A 23,196-nucleotide genomic window follows, 5' to 3' on the forward strand; every position below is an offset into this window, starting at 1 on the left:
TCAGATCTTGAACAGTTAGTTTGAAGCAATATTATTTAAACTCCGGAATGAAATATAATAGATCTTTATCTGTGTGTTTTCTCACGTGCACATTAATGTTTACGCTATGAAAGACTTTACATGTTTTTTTTGTTTTTTTTTGTCTGTGAAATTCCATCTTCATTTGTGAAATTATGAGGTTTTTGAAACGGATACCATTCTTCATTCACTTCCAGTGGGTCTCAAAACACTAAATTCCTATAATTTAATTAAAGATAAATCAAATTAAAAATAAAACAATAGAGCCGACTGTTGGCCTACTGTACAGTACTGTTATTTCTTTATGGTATTTTAGTCATTATCTTCTGTTATTATCAGAAATTAGCTCTATATTTCCAGCACTGTTGCACTATAAATTCTTCAATTCAGATCACAGAGAAGCTGAAAGAATATTGATGAGGGTTTATCGCTGTAATCAGACATTGATTAAATGTGTGAATGTGGGCAAATTACAAAGTCATAGTTTGCAAATCAGAGATATGAAGGTTTAACTAAAACTACACGTGTAGCTAAAACTATAGCATGCAAAATAGCTATTATAAAAAGTTCACGTGTTGACATAAAGAAATGCTACTGTAGAGTCCAAAACTATTGTTATAACAACCTATTAATGAGTTATATTACACTGTAAAATATTTCCAGGATTTCACAATATATAACTGTAATATTTCACAGGTAATTACATTATTACCACTTCACAGGCTTTAACTGTGATATTTCACAATATAATACCGTATTTAGACTTTTACTGTGAAAATAATGCAGGCGCGGGGCTTTTACAAGAAACTACTGTGAATTCCGTAATTTTCGCGCTGCAACTGCGTCATCTGAGCTCCCCCGGAGCTCCCTGGCCTGATCTCCTCCATGGTCTCACTCGACGGATTCAGTGCGGTAAGTGTTTAATTTCAAACTTTGTCAATTTGATGACTGTTTTTAATATGAAATTGCATGTTATTTAAAAGTATGAACCAAATTAGCGTTAGTTAAGTTCTGTTTCATGTTTTTGTAACTTAGCTGGAGCAGATTCGCGTCTAGGTTTGAGCGCGCAAATTTGAATGATCAGACGTTGGTTGTGTTAATAAGTGTATTAGTAGTACCGTATTAAGTTATTAACTGTGAGGCTTCACGTTAGCTACACCGTCAAAATTGAACTTTAGCTTTGCTTAATGCTTTTCTTAGTTAACGTTCGTTACTCTAACAGCGTTCTCTCTTTTCCCACAGCATTTTTCTACCACCGGGAAATAAAGTTATAAGGTAAGCTGTGGCCTTAATGTGTGTATTATGACAGTTATGATCAACTAGATACATTATAGTGTTGTGGATTTGTGCAAAGGTGGAATAAATTAATCTCAAATTAGTAACGTTAGCTAGCTGGGCGTCGTCCATATTTTTCTGCCGTGTGTGAAACGGAGCAGCCGTTGTCTGTCTCGTCAACAGAAAAAATAAAGTGCATTTTATTATAAAAAAGATATAGGTGATAAAATAAATGTGTTTATCACTGAATTAGTGGAGCTTCGTTAGCTGTGCTATTCTAAAGTAAAACAGGTCGACATCTGGAGATATTAGGAGCCATTTTGTCTGTGAACGGGTAATAATTCTAGGAGGAAGAGTGCAAGCAGAAACAGCCACATGGAGATGGACTGGCAACAGGCTCTTCCTCCATCCTCTGCAAACAGTACGTGTAAATGATGTAAATTGTTGTGTGCAAATGCATTGCCTGGGTAAATCACACACATCTAACTTTGTTGCAGGACTATTCTTGACTGTGTTTTTGTGATGTAAATGTTTTTTCAGTTGCTGTTAAGTTATTTAAATGGTTGCTGTTTAATTGAATCCAAGTAATGTCACCTTGTTAAAACTGAGCTAACTTTAGTTTTGCTCAGTACTGCAACAGCAGTGACCCACTGAAGGTGATGACTGGGAACTGAAACCTTTTTAATCCCACTTGAATTAATCTAACATCTTTCTTCTCTGTCTTTTTGTTTATATGTGCTTCTTGGGCATCAACCCAGAGACAGGTACAAAATCAAAGAGGCAGAGAGGACACATAAACCAGCAAGTCTGTACACTGATCAGGAAGCTCATTGACTTTGAATGGATGTCAGTCTAATGTAAGTTGTGTTCCAACTTCAGAACAGACTAACGAAACACTGTCTCTGTTTTAAGCTAGAATTAGTTAGCAGTAAGATGTTTACTTAAGCTATTAAAGGGTTAGTTCACTCAAAAATGTAAAGTCTCTCATTAATTACACTCCCTCATGATGTTCCAAACACATAAGAATTTTGTTCAACACAAATTAAGATAATTTTAAGAAGTCCGAGAGCTTTCTGATCCCGCTTATAGACTGCAATGTTATAACCGCTTTCAAGCCCCAGAAAGGTAGTAAAAACATTGTTAAAATAGTCCACGTGACTACAGTGGTTCAACCTTATTGCTATGATGCGACAAGAATACTTTTTGTGCGTTTCGCACTATTAAGTATTTTTGCATCGCTTCATAACATTAAGGTTGAACCACTGTAGTCACATGGACTATTTTAACAATCTTCACTACCTTTCCGGGCCTTGAAAGTGGTAATAAAATTGCTGTCCATGGAGGAGTCAGAAAATATCTTAATTTGTGTTCCAAAGATGAACGAAGGGCTAACGTGTTTGGAATGAGGGTGGGGTTTTGGGTAAACTATCCCTTTAATCTGTTCTACGAGTTTAGACAGGCTGCAAAATGTCTAAAATTCATTGTTCTTACGTTTATTTGAATTAAACATGCCTTTTCAATGTTATAGGTTATTGATAGGTTAGAATAAAAACGTCAAATTTACAGACGTACTTTACAATAGTTTTAAGTGTAAATTTACATCACATTACTGGCTTACTGAGTTGCATTACTATGTACGCATGTCATGTAATTTTTGCTTAACCTCAATCATGTTACTTTCAGAGTCCTCTGGTTTGTTGATTTAATATTAATTGATATAGTACTATTCACATGATTTATCTGATTTATCATGAGTTTTACAATTGTAATTTCTTAAATTGTGCACATTTTAGGATTAGTTTTACAATGCGAGTACCATACTTGCAGGTACTTGCACCACAGAGTAACTTAAACTTTTTGTCTTTCTTATCTTTTGTAGATAGTGGACAGAACCAATACTATGGAGGTGCCTGCTGCAAGGGAAGGAGCGAGACACCTGCAACCCTCTCTTTTCCCACCTTTTTGTCTTTTCTTCCCTCTCTCACTCTCTCTTCTCTCTCTCCTTCTTTCTCTTTTCAGCTCCTACGTTGTGAAGTACCATTATCACATAGTAAACACATGCACAGTGCACACACAGACACACATTCCTGTTACCCAGTGTTTATTCCTGTTATTAAATTGTATTTTTCAAGTACCATTATCACATAATGGTAAACACAGTAAACACATTCACACACATATTGACAGACATTCATGTTACCCAGTGTTCATTCATGTTACCCAGTGTTCATTCATGTTACACAGTGTTTATTCCTGTTATTAAAATGTATTTTTCTTCTAAAAAAAATAAAAGTTACACCATTGTTTTTATCAGTTTTGTTTGGTCCATCATTTATGCTAAATCACAGTATAGACATGGTTAAATACAGTAATTCTACAGCAGCTTACTGTTAAATTACAGTAATATGATAGACTAACTGTAATTGCACAGTAAAATACAGTAATTATACAGCAGCTTACTGCTAAATCACAGTAATATGACGGCATAGTTATTGTGAAGTCACAGTAAACAGCTGTCATTTCACAATTATTTACTGTAAAAATGATACGGTAACTTACTGTGAAAGTCATGCAATTATTAACCTGCAATTTATTGTAAATTTACAGTGAAATAATTAACAGTGTATAAGTTATTAAATATAATAAGTTATTCTTAGGATTCTTAGGCAAAAAAATAAATATTGACGTATTTTCAGATTTTCGTTTATGACTTTTTGCCCCTTTATTAAACATTTAAAATTTAATATTTAAAATATCACTTTTTAAACATTTAAAATATCACTTTATTGACAAGTTCATTTAGATAAATAGACCCATCATGTAAAGCAGAATTTAAAGAAGTTTAACAAACATTTACTCAGTACGCTCCCACTAGGTCAAACGGCGATACACAAGTGAAACTCCTAAACGTCACTATACTCCAGTGGTTATCCTCAGCCCCGCACGGCACAATAGAAATCGCGATCAAACAGCGATCAGTTTATCAAGGTGGAAAATCAGCATGTCCCCAGTCCAGCGTACACGAAGTATAATGTCCATACAACTTCTAAAACTCAAAACTACAACATACACACACACACACACGCACACTACACATGAAAGAATTAAAATATAAAACACTTCCCCGTTTCCAGGAAAGTTTCAGGAATGTTTCCTGTCTGCCATTATTGGACAAACTGATTAATCCAGGTGTGCCTGACCTCAGTAACAATAATCAGACACACCTGGATGAATCAGTTTGTCCAATAATGGCAGACAGGAAACAAAGGAGCTGGCTGAAGTTCAGGAAGTAGTGCAGCTGATTGCAGTGGTTAGAGGAGATTAAACCAAATAGGATGCCGACTCAGCAATTAAAAAGTATAATGTCAACAAAACCTGACAGAGAAGACCTGCTAGTAGAAATGTATACATTATTATATAGGCTGAACATAGAGGGTATAATTGTATACTTTTGTTGGGTGCCGGCACATATTGGGATAGTAGGAAAGAAATAGCGGATAAATTAGCAAAAGAAGCGTTAAGGAAAGACTTGATAGATATTAAGATACCTTTAGGAAGAAATGAAGTTAGATCAATAATTAATAGAGAAATAATAAGAATATGGCAACAAAGATGGGAGTACAGGTAGGTGGTCTTATAGTATTGTAAAATCAATAGGGAAAAAAGAATTGTGCTATGGAAGACATAGAAAGGAAGAAGTAATGATTTCTAGACTAAGGATGGGTCATACAGGGTTAAACTCAACACTGGCATTAATGGGAAAACATGGAAATGGTGTGATGAATGTGGTGTTGTTGAAACAGTAGAACATGTGTTTTTTAAGTGTAGTAAATATGAAGAACAGCGTATAGCGATCTTTTTTAGAAATATAAAGAACAGGCCAGTAAGTATAATGGACTTATTGGGAAAGGGTTTGAGTGATAGACAGAGGTTTAAGGACGTGATAACACTTACAGGACTAGATCATCGGATCTAGAGCCTGAGGAGAAGGAGCAAGTAGCTCTGATCATCCTGGAGGTTGAGGAGATCAGTGTGGAAGCTGGAGGAGCTGAACACGCAGAGTCAGCTGAAGCCTGGTCTCTGATCCTCTGGGATGTTAAAGGTTTTTTTAATCTTTTTCTCTCTCTCTCTCTCTCTCTCTCCTGCAATTCAGATCCATTACTCATGTGTGCAAGGTATACAGTAGGTGGCGGTAATACTCCTAAGGAGTGAACGGTCGGCCATGAAACAGAAGGAAGAAGAAGAAGCTAAAGAACCAACACAGAAGTCAGAACAGGAGCAGCCGGGAGTTTGGAAAAATCCCGTTTTCCACCTCTATTTGTCTCGGTAAGCTAGTGAACTGCATGATGTTACTATTGCTAACTGTATGTGTATTAAGAGTTAAGGGGGTGTTCACTGCCTAGCGCTGTAGTATTTGATTGCTGACAGTGATACAAAGTTTTAATTTTAATTAGCAACTGAAATAGTAAGCTGATATTTAAGTTACCTGAACACTGTTTTTATGTTCATTTGCTTTGTTTTAAGGAGTAGCTGAGTGAATTACACAGCATTGCTATTTAAGAAAACAATACTATATGATTTCTATGATGATTTTATTTTAATGTGGTGTGTGGAAATGTTAAACTTTAATGTTTAAATTCTGCTGTGGGTAGATAAAACATTTAGTTATGATAAGGATACTCTAATTATACTATTAGCATTGCAACTACAGTTATGTGTTGCAACTTAACTTATGTAGATCCTACAGTCTTTCTAATTCAGGGATACGAGTAGCTTGATGTAATCTCTGTTGATTTATTATCAGCTGTTATTGAATAAGTATAAGGTTGTACATGTTATATGCTGGTTACTGTAGATATATCTAGATAATGAGCTGAGATTTTAAGTTTGAACTGAAGTGTGATAAATAGGCCTGAACATGTGATCATTTAGTATTATGCAGCATGTGATGCTTAATGTTACATGGTTGTTATGCTTTAGTATGATTGTTGTATAGATATATAGAACATCATTTTAAAGTTTCTGTTTGTAAAAAAAAAAAAAACAGGTCAGGTCTTATGGACAGAGTGAGAACTACTTGGAAGATCCCTTTTATCGATGGCGAGCCTTCCTGTGTGATCCAACCCAAACTCATCGAACATTTCCCTTGGTGGTAGGAAAGTATCAGTCGTCTGAGCTGGTACACACTCTTCATCCTAAAGTGCCAACTTTCCTCTTAAACTGTCACAGAACTGGTGACACACACTTTAACAGAGAACTATTGACAGTGGATTGACTAATACAGAAAGTGATCACAAACACAGACTTTAACGACCACAAAAAGAAAAAACCAAAGACTCATTTTCTTTAAAGGGCCAATTTTTTATTTTTCATGTATGTTATGTAATTGTGTTCAACTGTTATTTGCAAAGTATTGTGAGTAAACGTTACTGGTTACAACTTACCTGGCCTGATACTTCCTTTTATGGGTACAGTTTATATCACTTAGCTCCTTCCGAACCTAGCACAGTGTTAGCTCACTTTAGAGCACGGTTACACTTACAACAGTAAAGTTAATAGCTTATATATATAAAAGTTATGAAACTTCACTTAGCCCTCAGTAGGGGTGTAAACGATGCATCGCGATGCAGACGAGGATGATTCGGTATCGGTTCAGTAATAGACCAAAGTCATTTGTTGCTTACGTGCTTTGTCGCGGTAGCATACAATGGCAGAGGGAGGTGAGACGCGAGTGCTAGAAAATTAAAAATGCTCCAACTACTTTAAAAGCCTACATCTGGGCACATTTAGGCTTTTATGAACAACCTGGTTAACACGACCTGCAGAAGACGCGCGCTGTGTGTGCTCATGTCACGCACAAATAGAATATGCAGGAGGTAATACCACTAACTCGTTAGCCGTTTTCACCCCGAGCTGTTAAAGGAGAACTCTAGTCAATTTTAACATTGAGCTCATTTTTTTGTAAATTTGGAGTGCTGTCAATACAGAAAACAACGACAAAAATCGGTGTTGCCTACACCGTGTTATCCTTCTTTTTAAAATTTGCACCCTGTTGACTTCAATGGGGCAAGTTTTAAACCTACTTTTAGCCTCTTAACATCCTTGATGTGTCATTACAAGTGCACAGGTCATGTGAGTGATATGCGCGTGAACTCGACAATCGACTACTGTGGACAGGATGTAACAGGATGTAAATACAGGTATGTGCGCTGGCTGAATTAACATCACTTTTATTCATATCTTTCACATCTACTGCAGTCAGATTCACTCGTGTTCACTCTGAAGGAATCACTCACATGACCTGTGCACTTGTAAATGACACATCAAGGATGTTAAGAGGCTAAAAGCAGGTTTAAAACTTGCCCCATTGAAGTCAACAGGGTGCAAATTTTAAAAAGAGGATAACACGGTGTAGGCAACACCGATTTTTGTTGGTGTTCTCTGTACTGACAGCACTCCAAATTTACAAAAAAATGTTACATTTCAATGTTAAAATTGACCAGAGTTCTCCTTTAACTCCAAGGCAGAGTCTGACTGCTTTAAGCGGATGAGCTCCAACGCCGAATCCCCAGCCAAAAACAAATCACCCACCCGTCCCAATAATTTTCTCTGATTTAAGTATCCGCATCCGATGGTCAAATTACAATTATTCTGTGTTACGCGTTATTATAAATGGATGATCGTCTCCTTCAACAGCGGACTCGGCGACGGTTGATGCGCGCATCTTTAATGGTAACATAATGCACTGATTAATGAGCGCTGCTTTTAAATTAACATTTCTTTAAAACAAAATTTATTTGACAGATTTTCCTTTTCTTAATGGCATAAACAAGTTTAACTCCCTTGAAACTTAAACTGTCTGGAATGTCACTGTTTCTGTCACTGCGACTTCCCGAACAGGCGAGCGCACACACACAGACACGCACGCACACACATTACTTTTGAAGTCAAATTTAAAATTGAGGATGCGGTGCATCGTGAAATCGAATTGAACTGAATCGAAGACATGATAATCGCAATCGGACCGAACTGTGAGATCAGTGTCGGTTCACACCCCTAGCCCTCAGTCAAAACGATTGGCCAGGGAACAAATTATCGATACACAAGACCAAATATCGCCCGTTAGATATACTCAAGACGAATTATATATCACGTTTAACCACTACAGAGACGTCAGAGTCAGCAGCAAACGTCAGAAGGACTAGCCGAGGAAAGGCTGTTCCAGGCGGGGTACATGAGCGCCCGGTGATCGCCTGGATCTCACAACCTAGATCAAATTTTCATAAATCTTTATAATAAACCACAGATTTGAGCTTTAAACAACTACATTCTCGCCTGAAAAACTCTTAAAACTACATTTCGTGACACAATAACAGTAGTATTATATTTCAACTGTATATTAAAAAATGGTGCTTCTTATGTTGTCATTCCCCTTGTAGCACGCGCAAGTGACGATACTCTGTCAACCAATCAACGTTCTGCAGTGAGTCTAGTCAGTGGCAGTTCTAGACCATTTCAACTGGGGGGGCAAGCTGGGGCCAGTTGTAGTATTAGAGGGGCCAGTTACATTTAGACCTTATTGTTGTCATATCATTTTCTACACTGCACTGCCAGGCATTAACAGGCAAAAGACCATGTTTACAATCATTCAACAATGTATTTGCATTTCCATTATATTTTTACATCATTTATCCACTCCAGGTGAGATCAATTATCCCTGCCTTCAGCCAATACAATGAAAAAGTGCTGCAGAAAGGTTCAGATGGGCGGAACCAAAGCCAAATAAAAAGATAAATCCCCAGCATTCATCACAATACCATGTGCAAATAAAATCCAGAAATCAAATTTCACATTTTTGTAAAACGGAAAAAAAAGTTGTATGTCAATTATTTGATTTTCAATTAAATAAGCATTGTATATAAGGAAAATAAGTTTGTATGTGAATATTTTTTCACCATTTATTTAAGAATCAAGAAGAAAGCATGTTTTTCGCTTTTCAATTACGAGTTAAAAAAATAAAAAAGGAATGGACGCAAAAGAACACGGACCCTACATATATAAAGCTTGAAATGTCCACTTTTAAACGAACAAATTCAAATCGAAAGCAAATGTCGTCTGGTAATGTAATCCATATGAAAGGTGCATTTCTCTCTAAAGGCGCATCCGCTTTACAGCGGAGATATGTTTGCAGCCGACACTGATTTAGAAAACACTAGTTTATTAATAAACAATTAAAATGCCTAATTTTTCAGACACATTTATTATCATTAGCATATAAATCACCTCTCTGTATGGTTCCAGAGACATGGCTCTTATTCAGCACTGCGGGAAATATATCATTTCCGGGTTCTAATTTGGCCTTAGAATTTTTTTTTTCCATATTAATTTGTGAATATTTTAAATGTTTAATAAAGGGGCAAAAAGTCATAAACAAAAATCTGAAAATAGGTCAATATTTATTTATTTTTGCAGATCATATTCAAATTTTGTTCAACTTTGCACTTTAAAAAATACAACAGCCGTTAATTTTTCGTTTTTCAATTACGGGTTAAAAAAGGAAAAAGGAATGGACGCAAAAGTACACGGACCATGAAGGACAAAGTCAAAATGAGGCTTGATTATTAAGCCCAAAGTATAAATTCAGTAATCATGGAATTGTTTCTAAATGACTATTTGCACCTGGATAATTGCGAGTGATTGTAAGTGTGATGATCATCTGCTAAATGAGCAACAACGACCACAATTCACTCCTTCAGTCAGTGAAGCTCCCACAGCCGTTCATGATAGTTTAAATGCTGGGAATATTCCCATCTTCCCACAGGAGAAGAAGAAGCAAGCAGGAGGAATTACTCCAGGAGAAACTACGGACATACTATTGTAAAGATGGAGATTAAGGAAGAATCCTGCAGAATAAAAGATGAAGATACAGAGGAACAAATAGGTTGGTGTTTTCCTTCATTCTCTTTAAAGGTCCCGTTTTTCCTGTGTTTTTGAAGCTTTGATTGTGTTTACAGTGTGCAATATAATGTGTTCATGTTTCGCGTGTAAAAAAAACAGTATTTTTCACACAATTTACTTATCTGTATACCGCTGTTTTCACTGTCCTAAAAACGGGCTGATGACTTCCTTGTTCTATGAAGTCCCTCCTTCAGAAATACGTAACGAGTTCTGATTGTGCCAGCGGTTCCTGTGTTGTGATTCGACAGCAGCTTAGCGCACGTTGCCCGGAAAGGTCACGCCTCTTACCATAACGTGGAGATGCATGCGCTCAGTATTATTGTAAACATGTCTTTAATATTACCTTATCAATTTGAGCCTCGACAACATGGCGACAAACACACTCTACAAACGCAACTCTTCCTCTTCTCCGTGGGAGAGCAACAAGACCACGCCCCCTTTTTTGTGTATTCCTGTGGGTGGAGGTTAGTCAAAAAACTGTTCTAGTGACGTCATTAAAGCAGGAAGTAGAGGGATGTAGTCCAAACCGGCCGTTCACTGTAGGCGACTTCTGTTAAATAAAATATCTCGCTTGGCATTGAAATTTGAGCTTTATAATTTTACAGATATTATTTATACTCTAACAACAACATTACACACTAACTAAAGTTTGAAACATGGGATCATGAAGAACGGGACCTTTAATGGACAAAGTCAAAATGAGGCTTGATTATTAAGCTCAAAGTGTAAATTCAGTAATCATGGAATTGTTTCTAAATGACTATTTGCACTTGGATAATTGAGAGTGATTGTAAGTGTGATGATCATCTGCTAAATGAGCAACAACGACCACAATTCACTCCTTCAGTCAGTGAAGCTCCCACAGCCGTTCATGAGAGTTTAAATGCTGGGAATATTCCCATCTTCCCACAGGAGAAGAAGAAGCAAGCAGGAGGAATTACTCCAGGAGAAACTACGGACATACTATTATAAAGATGGAGATTAAGGAAGAACCCTGCAGAATAAAAGATGAAGATACAGAGGAACAAATAGGTTGGTGTTTTCCTTCATTCTCTTTAATGACTGATGAGGAACATTAAGATGAAAACTGACATATAACAATATATATAAAACTAGATACTAGTAGACTCAGTAGTAAACTGGATTTGTGCGAAATTGAGATTTTGCTATTTATTTTTGTTTCTCATTTATACTTGTATTGAATTATGGGAATTTTTATTTTTTTATTTTAGACCAGATGGAAGTGAATGAAGACAAAGAGCATCAGTTTCAAAAACCTCATTATTTCAAAAATGAAGATGGAAATGCAGTCGTTTCAAAGACTGAAGAGAATTTCACACAGAAACGAGCTGGAAAATCTGGAGTTGAAGGATCTTTCACCTGCTCTGAGTGTGGAAAGAGTTTCATATATAAATCATATCTGAACAGACACATGATAATTCACACTGGAGAAAAAACATTCACATGCACTCAGTGTGGAAAGAGTTTTGGTTACAAAAGTGTTCTTAATGATCATCTGCGCTCTCACACTGGAGTGAGATCATTCAGCTGTGATCAGTGTGATAAAACATTTGTTTTTGAATCAAGCTTAAAAACACACCTTAAAGTTCATGCTGGTGTGAAGCCTCACTTTTGTTCTTCTTGTGGAAAGAGTTTTTCACAACTGCAAAGTTTAAAAGAGCATGAGCGTATTCATACTGGTGTGAGACCTTATATGTGCTCTGACTGTGGAAAGAGCTTTAGAATATCCAGCAACTTAATAAAACACCAGAGAGTTCACACTGGAGAGAAACCGTACAAGTGTTCACACTGTGAAAAGAGTTTTGCTCAGTCAGGACACCTGAAAGATCATGAGAGAGTTCATACTGGAGAGAAGCCGCACCAGTGCTCTTCATGTGGGAAGAGTTTCACTCAATCATCTAGTCTGCAGAAACATAAGATAAAGCATTGCCCAAAGGCGTCTAAGTGAGCAAAGTTCACTTCCATAACTTGTAAATAAGCAAAAAATGGAATAGCCTTTAATACACTAATTTAATCTAAAATTAGTATTGAAGTTTGATTGTTTGATAAGGGGAACTGGTTAAAATGGTTGTGAATTGCATTCTAAGTGTTGCATATTTTGTTCTTTCGACACCCGTATTGATCCTCTGTTGTGTTGCACATGCGCAGTAAACACTGAGTGTTACCTGTATACAAGATTAACTGAACAGTAAAGCAACAATGTGAAAATACTTGTGTCAGTGTCAATGCTCAAGCAGTGCATGGTCATCTCATACAGATGTACAAGAATAATAGTTCAGAAAACTAGTGTGTTGCCATAAAACACTATAATTTATGAAGGGATGTGTTTTGTTACTTTGTGGTTTTATTATTTTTATTGTTCATATGAGGCATTTGTGAAACAGTGGAAACAATAGTCTATCAAATATCATTCATATATCATATCACGCATATTCATATTAGTCTCGCTGTTTAGAGGTGATGCATTGAGAACATATTGACAACTTTGTTGGATTGAATCACTCTCTGAACATTGTGAAAAGTTGAGAAAAAAAAAGAATAAAACTTGTGATTTATTTAGGTAATGAATAAGTTTAATTTAGCTTACAATAAATCAAGGGGTTTAACATTGTATTCAGCATAATGAACCAGTAGTAGTAAACACTGTTTGAAATTTTACAATATGCCATAGCGTGACATTTTAATTCCTTTCTATGTAAAAACACATCACTGAGAGAAGATAAAATTGATACTTGTTTTACAGCTGCTATCTATTTCTGAAATAAGGTTTACGGTCTTTTAGGCTCTTACATTAGCTATATGGTTATATGTTACATAATTTTGTCCAAAAAAGTAATGAAAATTAACTTATTTTAATTAACAAGTTAACTGAATTAATTCACTGTGTTTATCAGACTATTTTTATTGAGAAAAATCTATATCAAGTGTCAAATCTATAAAGAGTAAAATTTTAGTCTTTAGCCTAGTGTGTCAGAATTCTAAGAATGACATAATTCTACTCTTATTCCTAAACTTAAGAATAAGTGTGAATCATAAAGGTTTCTAAGTGTTAAAGGGACAATGTGTAGGTTTTTAGGTATTTTATTATCTAAAATCAATATTTTTATTCATAAATATGTCCTCAATGGTGTACAAATACCTCTGCTAATTATCTGACTTATCCTCATAAACGAAGAATTTATTATCTTTATATACATGGGACGGGTAGGTCCACGGAGGCTTCCATGTAGTTCCGCCATCTTGAAAAACTATAATAGCAGAGAGGGACAAAAAGTACTAGGCCAACGCGTTTTCGTTCAGAGCCAGCGTCACGTGACTGAAACCAGCAGAAGCGGAGGAGCAGAGCAGTGAGAGACGCTTGTCATTGCCCCGGCAAGTTTAAAAGGCTGCACTGCACGGTTATTTATAATGGAGGAGTCCATACATATGCTGAGTCACAGGAAAAGGAGTCCTCGTCGTCGAAAAAGTCCCAACATAGACCGTAAAAGGAAACGTGACCGGAGATTACAAAAACAAGGGTTAATGTCGGGATAGCTAATGCAGGAGAAAGCTTTCAAAAGAGATGCTGAAATTGTCTGCTTTCTTCTCGACAGGTAAGTCAATGTTACGGTCTTAATTACAAGCTTTTTTTCATTGCTTGGTTGTGTACTTTATTATATAGACAGTAGAACATTTATAGTTAAAAGTTAAACAGGCTCTTTGATGAATAGCAGCTATTGAGTAAAGTAGAGAAGGCCCTAAAAACAAGGTTGTAAGTTTTGTTTGTTCAAAACCGTAACATTCGTTTGTTCGTTGTGTCAAGTTTCAGTTTGTTTGAAATAACAAACCAGTTCACCCGAAGGAAAACTCGATGAAGTGCTATTATAAGACATCCTGTCACAGCTTTTTGGTACATAACGGCTACCGTAGATGCAACACGCATTTGAAAAAGCGAGGCGCTGGAGAGCATTATTTGTTTGAATGCAAAATACAATTTCACCGCTAGATGGGAGAAATTCCTACACAATGTCCCTTTAAGACTAGGTCTCAGCTCCTAAATTATTTAAGAGCGCTGGAGAGGGATCCTAACCTAGTTAAGAGTAAAGATGGCAGAAGAGAGGAGGAGAACACACACTTTCCAACAAACAAATAATATATTGGCGTTAAATGATGAGTTGATCAAATGATAAAAGATTAATCAATGTATTCTTTTTGTTACTGACCTTTAAGAAATGTTTTAGCTCCTCCCACTCAACAAATCAATACTCTTAACTGCAGAATTGAAAGTAATAATAACATTTTTGGTGACTGTAAAAATGCATCAGTGCACCGGTGATGACTTGAGCTCATCAGTCCACAGCAATAATGTGACACTGATACCAAACACACAGTAGTGGCCAAAAGTGATGTGTGGAGGTTTTTTTTTTTTTTTTTTTTAAATGACCCAATACAACTTTGCTTTAGAAATCAAGTAATGATATATATATATATATATATATACATATATATATATATATATATAGCTTTGGGTTTATACACAGTGGGGAGAACAAGTATTTGATACACTGCCGATTTTGCAGGTTTTCCCACTTACAAAGCATTTAGAAGTCTCTCATTTTTATCATAGGTACTCTTCAACTGACGGAAGTGAAGAGTGACGGAATCTAAAACAAAAATCCAGAAAATCACATTGTATGATTTTTAAGTAATTAATTTGCATTTTATTGCATGACATAAGTATTTGATACATCAAAAAAGCAGAACTTAATATTTGGTACAGAAACCTTTGTTTGCAATTACAGAGATCATACGTTTCCTGTAGTTCTTGACCAGGTTTGCACACACTGCAGCAGGGATTTTGGCCCACTCCTCCATACAGACCTTCTCCAGATCCTTCAGGTTTCGGGGCTGTCGCTCGGCAATACGGACTTTCAGCTCCCTCCAAAGATTTTCTATTGGGTTGAGGTCTGGAGACTGGCTAGGCCACGCCAGGACCTTGAGATGCTTCTTACGGAGCCACTCCTTAGTTGCCCTGGCTGTGTGTTTCGGCCCATCTTCAATGCTCTTACTGAGGGAAGGAGGTTGTTGGCCAAGATCTCGCGATACATGGCCCCATCCATCCTCTCCTCAATATGGTGCAGTCGTCCTGTCCCCTTTGCAGAAAAGCATCCCCAAAGAATGATGTTTCCACCTCCATGCTTCACGGTTGGGATGGTGTTCTTGTTGTACTCATCCTTCTTCTTCCTCCAAACACGGCGAGTGGAGTCTAGACCAAAAAGCTCTATTTTTGTCTCATCAGACCACATGACCTTCTCCCATTCCTCCTCTGGATCATCCAGATGGTCATTGGCAAACTTCAGACGGGCCTGGACATGCGCTGGCTTGAGCAGGGGGACCTTGCGTGCGCTGCAGGATTTTAATCCATGACGGCGTAGTGTGTTACTAATGGTTTTCTTTGAGACTGTGGTCCCAGCTCTCTTCAGGTCATTGACCAGGTCCTGCCGTGTAGTTCTGGGCTGATCCCTCATCTTCCTCGTGATCATTGATGCCCCACGAGGTGAGATCTTGCATGGTGCCCCAGACCGAGGGAGATTGACCGTCATCTTGAACTTCTTCCATTTTCTAATAATTGCGCCAACAGTTGTTGCCTTCTCACCAAGCTGCTTGCCTATTGTCCTGTAGCCCATCCCAGCCTTGTGCAGGTCTACAATTTTATCCCTGATGTCCTTACACAGCTCTCTGGTCTTGGCCATTGTGGAGAGGTTGGAGTCTGTTTGATTGAGTGTGTTGACAGGTGTCTTTTATACATGTAACGAGTTCAAACAGTGTCGGTCGGCTGCAAACATATCTCCATCTCCGGTGTAAAGCGGATGCGCCTTTAGAGAGAAATGCAACTTTCATACGGATTACATTACCAGACGACATTTGCTTTCATTTGGAGTGGAGGACATTTAAGAGAGGAGAGGTGAGAGAATGGAGTCTCGACAGTGGTGAACGTGACTGGCTTTCCGCGCTCGGGAAAGAAATGGGGACGCTTGGTGTTGCTCGAGACCGTTAGGGTTTGTCCGGCAACGAAGATTGCTAGCTAGATCGTATCGGTGTAGTTAGATAATAGTTGGCCTAATAATCTGTCACGGGTCAGGGTGTGTCACCGGCCCCTCTCTGTTGTTTTGTTTTTTTGTCCTGCCATTTCTGCAGCTCGTGATGTGGGCAATTAGCACAATCACAAGCTGATCTTCCTCACCTGTCAGTGTTCAGTGTTGTCAGTGGATTGTTACATGTCGCGTGAGCGTTCCTTGTCTGTTTGTGTTCTCTGTTTTTGCTACCTGTGATCTGTGTTCAGGAAACCTAGACGTGGGGGTCGGTGCAGGACTGTTCGCCTGCTGGACCCAGTACTCGTCTATTGCTGGACATTCCTGAGATCTCTCTGTCTGTCGGTGGTCTCCTCTTCTCTCCACGTCCTTATGTGTGCGGGCTGTGCTCTCAGGAACCACCAATCAGAGAGGCTTAACATTTTTTCACTGTGTCACTGAACTTTATATTGTTCACGAAGTTTACTAATAAACTTTTCACTTCTCATCACTGCATTTGAGTCCTCATCTCTATACACCAGACCTACCCGACATAATCAACTTTGCGCTTTAAAAATAAAACAACAATTCATTTTTCATTTTTCAATTACTGGTTAAAAAAGGAAAAAGGAATGGACGCAAAAGTACATGGATCATGAGGGACAAAGTCAAAATGAGGCTTGATTATTAAGCCCAAAGTGTAAATTCAGTAATCATGAATTGTTTCTAAATGACTATTTGCACCTGGATAATTGCGAGTGATTGTAAGTGTGATGATCATCTGCTAAATGAGCAACAACGACCACAATTCACTCCTTCAGTCAGTGAAGCTCCCACAGCCGTTCATGAGAGTTTAAATGCTGGGGAATATTCCCATCTTCCCACAGGAGAAGAAGAAGCAAGCAGGAGGAATTACTCCAGGAGAAACTACTGACATACTATTGTAAAGATGGAGATTAAGGAAGAACCCTGCAGAATAAAAGATGAAGATACAGAGGAACAAATAGGTTGGTGTTTTCCTTCATTCTCTTTAATGACTGATGAGGAACATTAAGATGAAAACTGACATATAAAAATAACATCTAAAACTAGATACTAGTAGGCTCAGTGGTAAACTGGATTTGTGCGAAATTGAGATTTTGCTATTTATTTTTGTTTCTCATTTATCCTTTTATTGAATTATGGGAATTGATTTTTTTTTATTTTAGACCTGATGAAAGTGAATGAAGACAAACAGCATCAGTTTCAAAATCCTCATTATTTCACAAATGAAGATGGAAATGCAGTCGTTTCAAAGACTGAAGAGAATTTCACACAGAAACAAGCTGGAAAATCTGGAGTCAAAGGATCTTTCACCTGCTCTGAGTGTGGAACGAGTTTCGTATGTAAATCAGGCCTTAAGAGACACATGAGAATTCACACTGGAGAAAGGCCTTATACATGCTCTCAGTGTGGAAAGAGTTTCGGTTACAAAAGCTCTCTCGATAATCATCTGCGCCGTCACTCTGGAGTGAGATCATTCAGCTGTGATCAGTGTGATAAAACATTTGTTTTTGAATCAAGCTTTAGAAGACACCTTACAACTCATGCTGCTGTGAAGCCTCACTTTTGTTCTTTTTGTGGAAAGAGTTTTTCACATATGCAAAGTTTAAAAGTGCATGAGCGTCTTCATACTGGTGTGAGACCTTATATGTGCTTTGACTGTGGAAAGAGCTTTAATATATCCTGCAACTTAATAAAACACCAGAGAGTTCATACTGGAGAGAAACCGTACAAGTGTTCACACTGTGGAAAGAGTTTCGCTCAGTCAGGACACCTGAAAGATCATGAGAGAGTTCATACTGGAGAGAAACCGTACCAGTGCTCTACATGTGGGAAGAGTTTCACCCAATCATCTAGTCTGCAGACACATGAGAAAAAACGTTGCCCAAAGTTGTCTAAGAGAGCAAAGTTCACTTCCATAACTTGTAAATAAGCAAATGATGAAATAACCTTTAATACAGTAATTACTATTGAAGTTTGATTGTTTGAGAAGGGGAACTGGTTAAAATGGTTGTGAATTGAATTCTCAGTGATGCATGTTTTGTTCTTCCGACACCCGTATTGATCCTCTGTTGTGTTGCACATGCGCAGTAAACACTGAGTGTTACCTGTATACAAGATGAACTGAACAGTAAAGCAACAATGTGAAAATACTTGTGTCAGTGTCATCGCTCAAGCAGTGCATGGTCATCTCATACAGATGTACAAGAATAATAGCTCAGAAAACTAGTGTGTTGCCATAAACCACCATGATTTATGAAGGGATGTGTTTTGATTATTTTTATTGTACATATGAGGCATTTGTGAAACAGTGGAAACAATAGTCTATCAAATATCATTTATATATCATATGATGCATATTCATATTAGTCTCGCTGTTTAGAGGTGATGCATTGAGAACATATTGACAACTTTGTTGGATTGAATCACTCTCTGAACATTGTGAAAAGTTGAGAAAAAAAATGAATAAATCTTGTGATTTATTTAGGTAATGAATAATAGTTTAATTTAGCTTACAATAAATCAAGGGGTTTAACATTGTATTCAGCATTGCTAATGAACCAGTAGTAGTAAACACTGTTTGAAATTTTACAATATGCCATAGCGTGACATTTTAATTCCTTTCTATGTAAAGCATTTTCAATTGCCATAGTGTATGAAATGTGCTATATAGATAAACTTGCCTAGCCTATTCTTTAGCCTATTTCTTTTGAAAAAAATGTTTCATCGATTGTTTTTCCATGTATATTTAAAGAAGCGATTCCTCTCATAATATGGACTCTGAAAAACACATCACTGAGAGAAGATCAAATTGATACTTGTTTTACAGCTGCTATCTATTTCTGAAATAAGGTTTACGGTCTTTTAGGCTCTTACATTAGCTATATTGTTATATGTTACATAATTTTGTCCAAAAAAGTAATGAAAATGAACTTATTTTAATTAACAAGTTAACTGAATTAATTCACTGTGCTTATCAGACTATTTTTATTGAGAAAAATCTATATCAGGTGTCAAATCTATAAAGAGTAAAATTTTAGTCTTTAGTGTGTCAAAATTCTAAGAATGTCATAATTCTACTCTTATTCCTAAACTTATAAGTGTGAATCATAAAGGTTTCTAAGTGTTAAAGGGACAATCTGTAGGTTTTTAGGTATTTTATTATCTAAAATCAATATTTTTATTCATAAATATGTCCTCAATGGTGTACAAATACCTCTGCTAATTATCTGACTTATCCTCATAAACGAAGAATTTATTATCTTTATATACATAGGACGGGTAGGTCCACGGAGGCTTCCATATAGTTCCGCCATCTTGAAAAACTATAATAGCAGAGAGGGACAAAAAGTACTAGGCCAACGCGTTTTCGTTCAGAGCCAGCGTCACGTGACTGAAACCAGCAGAAGCGGAGGAGCAGAGCAGTGAGAGACGCTTGTCACTGCCCCGGCAAGTTTAAAAGGCTGCACTGCACGGTTATTTATAATGGAGGAGTCCATACATATGCTGAGTCACAGGAAAAGGAGTCCTTGTCGTCGAAAAAGTCCCAACATAGACCGTAAAAGGAAACGTGACCGGAGATTACAAAAAAACAAGGGTTAATGTCGGGATAGCTAATGCAGGAGAAAGCTTTCAAAAGAGATGCTAAAATTGTCTGCTTTCTTCTCGACAGGTAAGTCAATGTTACGGTCTTAATTACAAGCTTTTTTTCATTGCTTGGTTGTGTACTTTATTATATAGACAGTAGAACATTTATAGTTAAAAGTTAAACAGGCTCTTTGATGAATAGCAGCTATTGAGTAAATTAGAGAAGGCCCTAAAAACAAGGTTGTAAGTTTTGTTTGTTCAAAACTAGGGCTGCACGATTTGGGGAAAATGTCATATTGCGATAATTGAGGTCAATATTGCGATTACGATTGCGATATGCGATATAATAAACAAATGGTTTCATGAGTCAACTTGCTTGGTTCTCAAGGAAAATAAATGCACACACAGATTAGTGATAATCAGCCTAAAGAAAAAAGTTCTTTAGTCAAGAGCAGTGAGTGTTTTTCTCTGTTCCCTTTGTTCTTTGATTAACTTTAGCAACAGATTTTTTTTTTATTGCATTTTAACAAGAACAAAACATAATTTACATACAAGAGTACATATAATCATACATGTCAGGGGTAAAGAAAAATAATAATTAAAAAAATATATATATATATAGAAAAATAAAAAAATAAAAAAGAATAACTTTAGCGACATTAGTGGCTACTGTACTGTCCCTTTAAGACCAGCCGCTGTCAGAGACGCGGATCTCACACGCGCCTCATTCTTTCATCACAACTCTTCATGTTCATCATAAGACTACTCTTATGTTATGACATTTTGGCATAATTGTGTGTGTTATTGTTCGTTAAAGCTCGAAAGAGAACTGTATTCTGTCATGCTGTTTTGTGCGCACGCACGATATTAGCGCGAGTCTTTCTGTCACAGTCAGGACAGGCAGCACGTTCATTTTGGCATCATGTTGTTAGTTCTATTTCACTGTTACAGACCGCCAGAGACGGTCAAACATAGTGGAAGGAGTCGCGTCTCGCGAGCCATATCGAGAATCTCGTATTGATTTGTCACCTGTGACCCTGACCGATGACGTGTTGGAAGCTATATCCGCTTCATTCGCGTCACGGTCGTTCTCTTTGTCATTCTCGCGAAGAGATCTCGCTCGAGCGTGCACAGCGTTTTTGGTGAGCAACTGCTCCCCGCTACGGCTGTGTCTCGGGAGAAATATTTGGATTATATTGGATTATATTTGGATCGCGTGCATCGGACCATAACATTATACCCGTTGGTTGACCAGGGGTTTGTTTGGACCGATCGCTACTAGCAGTGTTGAGGTGAGTACTCACGTGAACTTAGTGGTTAACCAAGGTTCATTCAGACTGCGTGTAGCATTGTTTATTGCCTAAACAGGGTTTGTTTGGAAACGATCACTACTAACAGTGTTGAGGTGAGTACTCATGTGAACTTAATGGTTAACCAGGGTTCATTCAGACTGCGTGTAGCATTGTTATTGTCTAATGACTGCTATGTGTATGCTCATTGGTTAACCAGGGTGATACATTGACAAGGCTTATCGTAGCAACTGCAAAGCCTTTTTTGTTTTGAGTGGCTGTTGTCTTTCTGCCTGTATTGTGATTATAATCCCATTGGTTGACCAGGGATTTTTTCCAACTACTGGTCTGGAGGTTATGGCAGCTTCATGTTCCATCTGCTCAGGTCCAATGGATCTCATGGATGCTCATATGCAATGTCCCACTTGCCTGGGCATTGATCATCTTCGAGAGGCTTTGGTAGACCCGTGTCCTGAATGTGGTTTGATGTCCTTGGAGATGAGACGACATCGGCTGGCTGAATTAGATCCTGAATTTCAGGGTTCTGCTCCATCAGTTGGGGCAGCGTCACATGTGAGTAGCAAGCGTGTGGCCAGCAAGCGTGTGGCCAGTGGGACTGGAAGGCCTTCGAAGAAGATGAGAACCTCTTCGGAGTCTAGTACGTTGACCCAGCAAGTGGCTGAGCTTGCGAACGCTGTTCAGGGTATTAAGGCCTTATTATCTGTACCCCCTACCCGTCAGAATATGAGTGAGGGGAATATGGGTGTCTTAGCTCCTCCCTTGCCCAGGTGTGAGCCGGCGTCCAGCTTTTCCAGAAGAGAATCGGACACCTTATCTATTGCGGCCTCTGACTCCTTAGACCGGGAGGAACAGGATTATTATACGCCCATACAGGAGACCATACCCTCACATTCCGAGTTCCAGCGTTCTCATAGTGATGAGGGTTCTAGCCTTCAGGATGCGCCTTCTTCAGTGGTTTTCTCTCTGCAGGACACACTCAAGATGGCGCTTGCCAAGCGGAATTTGGATCCTCCATGTCCTGGGCCAGGCCAGTCAAACCTCTTGCGTCGCTCAGTTTCCCGTCAAGAGGATTTCCTAATGCCGAGTTGTCCGGACTTCACAGATGTTGTCTCTTCTGCGTTTCGGTCAGCTCCTTTATCCAGACCTGATCGTGTGGCTCGTACACTAGCAGCAATGGCTGAGGCTGAGGAGAAGGGCCTTGGTAACATGCCTCCAGTTGAGCCATGCGTTTCTTCACTGATAGTGTCACCAGATGAGGCTCTTAGACAGAACCTTCGCTGTCCTAACCCAGAGTGTAGACGCACAGATGATCTATTGGTGAAGATTTATAATACTGTCTCAGGCTTGAGTCGTGTGGGGAATTCCATGGCTCATCTTCTGTTGGCACTTCATTCCGCTTTGAGTACTAATCCACCGGATGGTACTGCATCAGAGTTACTTGAGGCCTCCTTACAGGCCTTGGGTTCAATCGCTTTCTCTAGTGGAAAGGCTCTTGGGCTTACAACACAGGCTAGGCGACAGGTTTGGCTGGCACAGTCTAAACTTCCAGAGGTTTGCCGTAACAATCTTCGTCAACTACCACTGGTACCTGGGCATGTTTTTGGTCCAGCCGCCCAAGAAGCTCTTGAGCGCAGAGTTCGTGCAGTGGAATCTCGGTCCCAGCACTTTGAGCGCAGTGTGAGTTATGGACCGCCTTCACATCGAATGCCTGTTCGTCAGGCAAATCCACTCCAGCACAGGCAGGGACAGTCTTACAGCAGGCCTGTACAGCAGGCAACTCGACCTGGGTATGACTCAAGAAGGGAGGCATCCCGTGCTCGTAGACCACCTGCTCGCCCTGTGGCAACTCATCGTCGCCCCCCCAGGGATAAGGGAACCGCTCCTCATCGTCGGTGATGGTCCAGGGTCTGTGATGGGACACTTTTCAACCTCTC

The 23,196-nt window shown here is 38.4% G+C and overlaps 3 protein-coding genes and 1 long non-coding RNA gene across 8 annotated transcripts in view; 2 read left to right on the plus strand and 2 right to left on the minus strand.

Moving 5' to 3' along the window:
- The window catches only part of LOC307144887 (uncharacterized protein), a 264,729-nt gene that overhangs the window by 102,028 nt on the left and 139,505 nt on the right, over positions 1 to 23,196 (minus strand). The gene's annotated exons all lie outside the window — the stretch shown is intronic.
- Positions 1 to 23,196, minus strand: part of LOC307144899 (uncharacterized protein) — a 64,359-nt gene that overhangs the window by 8,055 nt on the left and 33,108 nt on the right. The window lies entirely within an intron of this gene.
- Positions 794 to 3,603, plus strand: LOC307144984. Its single transcript, XR_013818865.1, has 3 exons — positions 794 to 930; positions 1,261 to 2,150; positions 3,173 to 3,603. It is a non-coding gene; the product is annotated as an uncharacterized lncRNA (long non-coding RNA).
- LOC307144919 (uncharacterized protein) lies at positions 5,542 to 12,476 on the plus strand. The gene is made up of 4 exons (XM_079847656.1): positions 5,542 to 5,619; positions 10,115 to 10,234; positions 11,164 to 11,283; positions 11,484 to 12,476. Exons 2-4 carry the CDS (start codon positions 10,177 to 10,179, stop codon positions 12,218 to 12,220), a joined length of 915 nt encoding a protein of 304 aa, XP_079703782.1. The 5' UTR covers positions 5,542 to 5,619; positions 10,115 to 10,176; the 3' UTR covers positions 12,221 to 12,476.

Source organism: Squalius cephalus (genome assembly GCF_949319135.1).
Source record: "Squalius cephalus genome assembly, chromosome: 17".
NCBI lineage: Eukaryota > Metazoa > Chordata > Actinopteri > Cypriniformes > Leuciscidae > Squalius > Squalius cephalus.

What these genes read in the sequence shown, in the direction of transcription:
- LOC307144919 (XM_079847656.1), top strand. Translation starts at nt 10,177, where the DNA reads ATGGAGATTAAGGAAGAATCCTGCAGAATAAAAGATGAAGATACAGAG. An exon ending in AGATACAGAGGAACAAATAG is followed by an intron (nt 10,235 to 11,163) that starts GTTGGTGTTTTC and finishes ATCTTCCCACAG; the next exon opens with GAGAAGAAGAAGCAAGCAGG. An exon ending in AGATACAGAGGAACAAATAG is followed by an intron (nt 11,284 to 11,483) that starts GTTGGTGTTTTC and finishes TTTTTATTTTAG; the next exon opens with ACCAGATGGAAGTGAATGAA.